This window comes from Rhinopithecus bieti, unplaced genomic scaffold (genome assembly GCF_001698545.2).
Source record: "Rhinopithecus bieti isolate Rb0 unplaced genomic scaffold, ASM169854v2 scaffold_13352, whole genome shotgun sequence".
NCBI lineage: Eukaryota > Metazoa > Chordata > Mammalia > Primates > Cercopithecidae > Rhinopithecus > Rhinopithecus bieti.
Window position 1 is genome coordinate 72,284 of NW_016808026.1, and position 7,228 is coordinate 79,511.

General features: G+C 35.8%; 1 protein-coding gene across 1 annotated transcript in view; it reads left to right on the forward strand.

Annotated features, from left to right (window-relative positions):
• Positions 1-4,464, forward strand: part of CTHRC1 (collagen triple helix repeat containing 1) — a 13,453-nt gene extending 8,989 nt beyond the window's left edge. Inside the window, exon 4 of the mRNA XM_017885205.1 lies at positions 3,954-4,464. Coding sequence (XP_017740694.1) covers positions 3,954-4,096 — 143 coding nt within the window. The 3' untranslated portion in view covers positions 4,097-4,464. The remainder of the gene's footprint in view (positions 1-3,953) is intronic.
• The last annotated feature ends 2,764 nt before the right edge of the window (positions 4,465-7,228 follow it).

Consider the following 7,228-nt stretch of genomic DNA (forward strand, 5'->3'; position numbering starts at 1 on the left):
AAAAAAAAAAAAAAAAAAAAAAAAAAAAAAAAGCAAAAAAATTAGTCCCAACTGCTAGGGAGGCTGAGGTGGGAGGATGGCTTCAGCCCAGGAGGCGGAGGTTGCAGTGAGCTGAGACTGCCCCACTGCACTCCATCCTGAGTGATGACAGTGAGAGTCCCAGTCTCAAAAAAAAAAAAAAAAAAAAAAAAAACAACTCCTGGTTATTCTAATGTTCAGCCAAAATTGAGAACTACTGGCTCAGACTAACTGATTTTTCTGCCTTATCCTTTAAAAGGGTGGATACTGTCTGCCAAATTTGTAAAAGAGAAAATTTTTATACTATTTCTGTATTCTCTGTTTCCACCTAGTATGAGAAAAAAGACATTCAGTGGTCACTTAAACTGTCAGAAAAATATCATTGGGTTGTTTTATGTACTTATGTATTTGTTTATTTATTTATCTATTTTAGAGACAGGGTCTTACTCTGTTGCTCAGCCTGGAGTACAGTGGCAGGATCATAGCTCACTGCAACTTTGAACACTTGGCCTCAAGTGATCCTGCTGCTCAGCTTCCCAAAGTGCTGTGATTACAGGCATAAGCCACCATGCCCAGCCTGTTTGTTCTATTTTAAGATTCATTAAAGAAAGTTTAGAAAATACCAGAAAGTAGAAGAGTTAAAAAAACAAAAAACAAAACAAAATGCAAATTATTAATCTCATCCTCTAGAGACACCACTATCAATATTTGTTTGTCGGCCATTTTGGTTTCTTGAGTTGCAGTGGATGGCACACCATGACAGCACAGCCTGGTAGCATCAGAAAGTGTACATACTGTTATATTCATATGCCTTTTCATAGAAGAAAAATAAGAAACTGTACATATGGTTAGCATCATTCCCTTGATTTCTTGGACAGATTTTTCACTAATCTTATACTTAAAATGGTTGAGGGGAGGGAGGAGATAATCTCACTCTTCCCTTCCCTCAGAAATAACATTTTAGCATTATTTGGGGCTCCAAGTTAGATACTGAACCCCAAAACCAATTTATTCCTAAGCAATCAAGGGCATCCCCTCTACATTTTCCCTCAGATCCTCACAATATCCTTAAAACATAAAGAAGAGATTTTAACCCCCCTCTCTTTGCATATTGAGAAACCCAGGGAAATACAGCGTCTTACACAGGAAAGTAGAATTGGTGTTCAGGAGAGCAGAAACCAACTCCCTGTTCTCTTGGCTTCCAGTTCTCTTTGTAATCAGATTAAAAACCTTCTTCACTAAGTCCTTAGATATGTGCTTCCCATCTAAGAAACAGTCTTTAAAATAAGAATCTAGATATTAAAAATAAAATTTGATTAGGAAGTGATATGTTTAGACAGTGGTTGATATAAGCAACTTACATTCTATTATCTTTAAGGTGTGTGTTAATATTTTGCTAATGTAAGCCCTTAGGCCCAGGAACTGTGACTTATACATGCATATACTTTATAAATAATTTAACATAGCATTTCCCAACCATTGTGTGCAAACTCATTTGGTGTGATCAGTTGGGTGGAGTGTCACAAGTAATTTGTTAAGAACAGTTTTGTATTATTGTGGATTAAAAGTTACCTCTGTAATAGAATCACTTTCTCTGACATGCTGATAGTCTCTCTTAAGGGAAAGGAAAGGGGTGCACTTACAGTTAGCATATCAGAGGATGGCTTAAAGCCTTGATATGCCCGTGGGAGTTTGACAAATGGTTGTCATCTGTTACACGGGTCTAAGAGGAAAACAGGTTGAGAACTCCCAATCCAACATATCGTTTTCACTTAACAAGCTATCATACTACATTATCACAGCAAAAATGTTCATTCAACATTATTTCATCTGCTAAAGACCATGAAGTGACCATTTGACTCTCCTTAGATGAGGCTGATGCAAGACCCAAGTTTGTCTGATGTTCTTAGGCCATAGGGGGAAGTGAACAAGTTTCTAGGCCATGGCTATCAAGACCTTGGGAAAACATGAGCATTTCTAGGCATTTCCACTTGTCATGGTACTAAGAATACCAGATTAAATGGGATTGTGGTCCTACTATTTAGTTTCCCCAACTTGGGAAGAGGCCTGAACCAGAGACAGGTCCCTGGATTCTGAGAGACTTGCCTTGGATTTACTCCTGTGATAGTTTATGTAAGCAGATTGCTTCAGACCTACATCCCTGGGTCTCAGCAGGAATGCAGTAACCTCAATCAAATAGGAAGCCTAACCAGTCACATGAAGTCATCCACTACAGTGCTTATATACCAGGATTCATTTTCTTTCTTTTTTTAAATTATTATTATACTTTAAGTTCTAGGGTACATGTGCAAAACATGCAGGTTTGTTACATAGGTCTACATGTACCATGTTGGTTTGCTGCACCCATTAACTCATCATTTACATTAGGTATTTCTCCTAATGCTATCCCTCCCCCTGCCCCCAACCCCACGACAGGCCCGGGGTGTGATGTTCCCTGCCCTGTGTCCAAGCATTCTCATTGTTCAATTCCCACCTACGAGTGAGCAAACTATCACAAGGACAGAAAACCAGGATTCATTTTCTTAAAGAATCTGCCAACCTACAGTTTCTTCTCCAGCTTTACACATACATCAAAGGTACCATGTCTTTTTGCCTGCTAAAATGGTCACTAAGAGATTTTTTTTTTTAATTTAAGAGAAGACTTTGGTAAGATGGAATGCAACTTGTATTGTTAGTAGTTGAAAGTCCAGAGGACATGTGAAAAGGTGCATAATTACAATGCATAAAAACACAGAGGAAAAGCAGGTTGTTTTTTTTTTTTTTGGTTTATGTTTTTTCACTATGAGGAAATTCTGTGTAAAATGGGATTCCCAGATTGAAGGACTGGTGTAATGATTATGTAGAATTTCTTTTAATGTTATAAAAGTTATTTCTTCTGGTGGGCACACTGGCTTATGCCTGTAATCCCAGCACTTTGGGAGGCCGAAGTGGGCAGATCATGAGATCAGGAGATCGAGACCATCCTGGCTAACACGGTGAAACCTCATCTCTACTAAAAATACAAAAAATTAGCCAGGTGTGGAGGCACGTGCCTGTAGTCCCAGCTACTCAGGAGGCCGAGACAGGAGAATTGCTTGAACCTGGGAGGCGGAGGTTGCGGTTCGCTGAGATTGCGCCAGTGCACTCCAGCCTGGGCAACAGAGTGAGACTCCATCTCAAAAAAAAAAAAAAGTTATTTCGTCTACTTGTCTAGCATCACTTATCAGATAAGTGTTGGAAAGGGTTTTCTTTTTTAAAAAAGACTTGCATATCAAATGAAAGTCTTGGCTTTAAAAAGTATAGATAGCCTTTCTTTGTTTACTCAAATAAATTGCTTTTTTGTTTTAAGCTATCTNACGTGCCTGTAGTCCCAGCTACTCAGGAGGCCGAGACAGGAGAATTGCTTGAACCTGGGAGGCGGAGGTTGCGGTTCGCTGAGATTGCGCCAGTGCACTCCAGCCTGGGCAACAGAGTGAGACTCCATCTCAAAAAAAAAAAAAAGTTATTTCGTCTACTTGTCTAGCATCACTTATCAGATAAGTGTTGGAAAGGGTTTTCTTTTTTAAAAAAGACTTGCATATCAAATGAAAGTCTTGGCTTTAAAAGTATAGATAGCCTTTCTTTGTTTACTCAAATAAATTGCTTTTTTGTTTTAAGCTATCTCTGTAACTATGCAAATTCTGGTTTTAAGATTGAAACCTGTAAGAACACTGACTGTTAAACTTGTATCATAGAATGGATATGTATACATCTTTTAAAATATTTATGTATCAATTTAGAAAAGAGGACTTTATTATGAAAACCTTATCAAGTATTAGAATGTTTAAGTAGCATTACATTAAACAGAATTACAAACTAGCTTTCTAAAGTTATAAAATTAAAGGATTTTGCTCTTTGTTCTAAAGAAAGATGTAACTTTCATCTTTGTCTTGCAGTGGAAGGACTTTGTGAAGGAATTGGTGCTGGATTAGTAGATGTTGCTATCTGGGTTGGTACTTGTTCAGATTACCCAAAAGGAGATGCTTCTACTGGATGGAATTCAGTTTCTCGCATCATTATTGAAGAACTACCAAAATAAATGCTTTAATTTTCATTTGCTACCTCTTTTTTTATTATACCTTGGAATGGTTCATTTAAATGACATTTTAAATAAGTTAATGTAATAAACATGGTTACAGACCAAAGTGTGACTTCACACCGTCTTTAAATCCAGCATTATTCATTTTACTCTAATCAAAAGTGGTTTCAATATTCTTTTTAGTTGATTAGAATACTTTCTTCATAGTCACATTCTCTCAACCTATAATGTGGAATATTGTCGTGGTCTTTAGTTTTTTCTCTTAGTATAGCATTTTTAAAAAATATCTAAGCTACCAATCTTTGTACAATTTGTAAATGTTAAGAAGTTTTATATCTGTTAAATAAAATTATTTCCAACAACCTTAATATCTTTAAATTAATTGCTACTAAAATGGAGTTTCTAGTACTTTATATCTGAAAAGTTTAACATAAATCCAATTTGTATTTATTCATTTAACTCTCATTTATATAATTTTTAGTACATATATAATATGATTCCATTTTTAAAGGAATACAAAGAGAAAGTGGTATTTACATGTCAGGAAATATATCAGCACTTTAGGAATTTTATCTTTATTTAACAGAGAGTAACAAAGCATGGATTCTATCCTCAAATTCCTTAACATTTGGTAGAGAATATCAGACATATATAGAAATGACAATAAATTAAAGGTTAATATGTTGATTACTATAAAAGTATTGAAGTGGGTGATGTGGTTCAAAGGAAGAGTGATCATTTCTGGCTGAGGTGATCAGAAAAAAATCCATGAAGGCAGTATACATGTAAGATTGGTGAAGTTAAGTTCTGGGCTTGAATTGGAAGTATCTGTATGAACTCATAAAGTACTTTATCTTAAATAAAGCTACAAAACAATAACAAAATCTAGCTTTGTTTACTGAAAAGGCCCAGAAACAATTACCGATCCAGTAATGCCCAGAATGTGACTCCCATTTCCTACTAAAAGGAACTAAAAATCATTGAAGAAATGGGAGATTTCACCTATGGGGCAGGAAATGTACAATATGACCGTGGAACATTTTGTCATACTGGAAAACAAGGCAGCTATGAAAACAACTCAAAAGATCCAAGAGCCAACTTCAATTGGTTCTCACTGTTAAAGATGATACAATTTAAGCATCAATAAGAGAATAACTGCAATGGTTTAAAACATCAAACGTTTAAATACATGAGTTCATAATACATTAAAATAAAAATTATTGGTCAACTTACAGTATGCCAGCAAACCAACTTGTTACTTTGAAAATTGGTAAATAGAACCAAACATTTCTTCTGCTTTCTCTGTATGTACTGTATCTCTGAGTAACCAAATTGTTGATGAAGAGAAATTTCTCTTTCTAAAAGTATACATACATACACACAATATTATATGTCTTGTAGTAACATCACATGTTGGTGGTATAGTTTGTAAATGAAGAAAGAATGATAAAATTCCAATACTACCTTTTTTTCAACCCCTCATGAAGGGACCTAGTAATGAACATCAATGACTGATAACATTCCCAAAAGAGATAGACCAGCTATGTCCCTCTAATGAAAGTATATAACAGCACTTAGGAAGTAGTTATCCAAGACACAAGTAAGCCAGGATCTGATTTAGCCTCTAGTTCTAACCATTAATTTGTGGGAAATACAGGGGATAGAAGAGCATGTTCATTGACACCACAGGGATATAATCAGCAAAATCCAGACTGTGGGAAACTTGAATGACATAGTTGATATTAAATAATTATTATTTGTGCCAGGTAATAGTATTGTGGTTCTTTTTAAATAGTACTTTTATCTTTTAGAGATACTGAAATATTTAAGATAAAGTGATGTGACATCTTGAGTTTGCTTCAGAATAACCTAGAAATGGGAAGTAGAAGGAGATATTATTTCTAGATGAAATAATATTGCAGATAGGGAGATGTTAACCAAGATGGGTAAAAATTTTGACAAATGGGGAAAGTTGTTAAGAATAGTTTTGGTAGAGGCAAGAACATTAGTAAAAACACTGGGGTATTAATAAAATAGAAATTATGTTTTTAGGTGGGTTGAGCTTAAGTAATGTGTGTAGAAACAGTAAGAGACAAAGGTGGTATGCTCATTTCGGCAGCACATATACTAAAATTGGAACGATACATAGAAGATTAGCATGGCCCCTGTGCAAGGATGACAAGCTAATTCATGAAGCGTTCCATATTTTTGCTGGTACCATTCCTTCTGAAACTATTCCAAACAATAGAAAAAGAGGAAAACCTCCCTAACTCATTGCATGAGGCCGGCATCATCCTGATACCAAAACCTGGCAGAAACATAACAAAAAAAGAAAATTTCAGGCCAATATCTCTGATGAACGTCAATGCAAAAATCCTCAGTAAAATACTGGCAAACCAAATCCAGCAGCACATTAAAAAACTTATCCACTATGATCAAGTTGTCTTCATCCCTATATGCAAATCAATAAATGTAATCCATCACGTAAACAAAACCAATGATAAAAACCACGATTATCTCAATAGATGCCGAAAAGGCCTTCAACAAAATTCAACACCCCTTCATGCTAAAAACTCTCAGTAAATTGGGTATTGATGGAATGTATCTCAAAATAAGAGCTATTTTTGACAAACCCACAGCCAATATCATATTGAATGGGCAAAACGGGAAGCATTCCCTTTGAAAACTGGCACAAGACAAGGATGCCCTCTCTTACCACTCCTATTCAACATGGTATTGGAAGTTCTGGTCAGGGCAATCAGGCAAGAGAAAGAAATAAAGGGTATTCAAATAGGAAGAGAGGAAGTCAAATTGTCTCTGTTTGCACATGACATGATTGTATATTTAGAAAACTCCATCGTCTCAGCCGAAAGTTCCCTTAGGCTGATAAGCAACTTCAGTAAAGTTTCAGGATACAAAATCAATGTGCAAAAATCACAAGCATTCCTATACACCAATAACTAACAAACAGAAAGCCAAATCAGGAGTGAACTCCTATTCACAACTGCTACTAAGAGAATAAAATACATAGGAATACAACTTACAAGGGATGTGAAGGACCTCTTCAAGGAGAACTACAAATCACTGCTTGAGGAAATAAAAGAGGACACAAACCAGTGGAAAATCATTCCA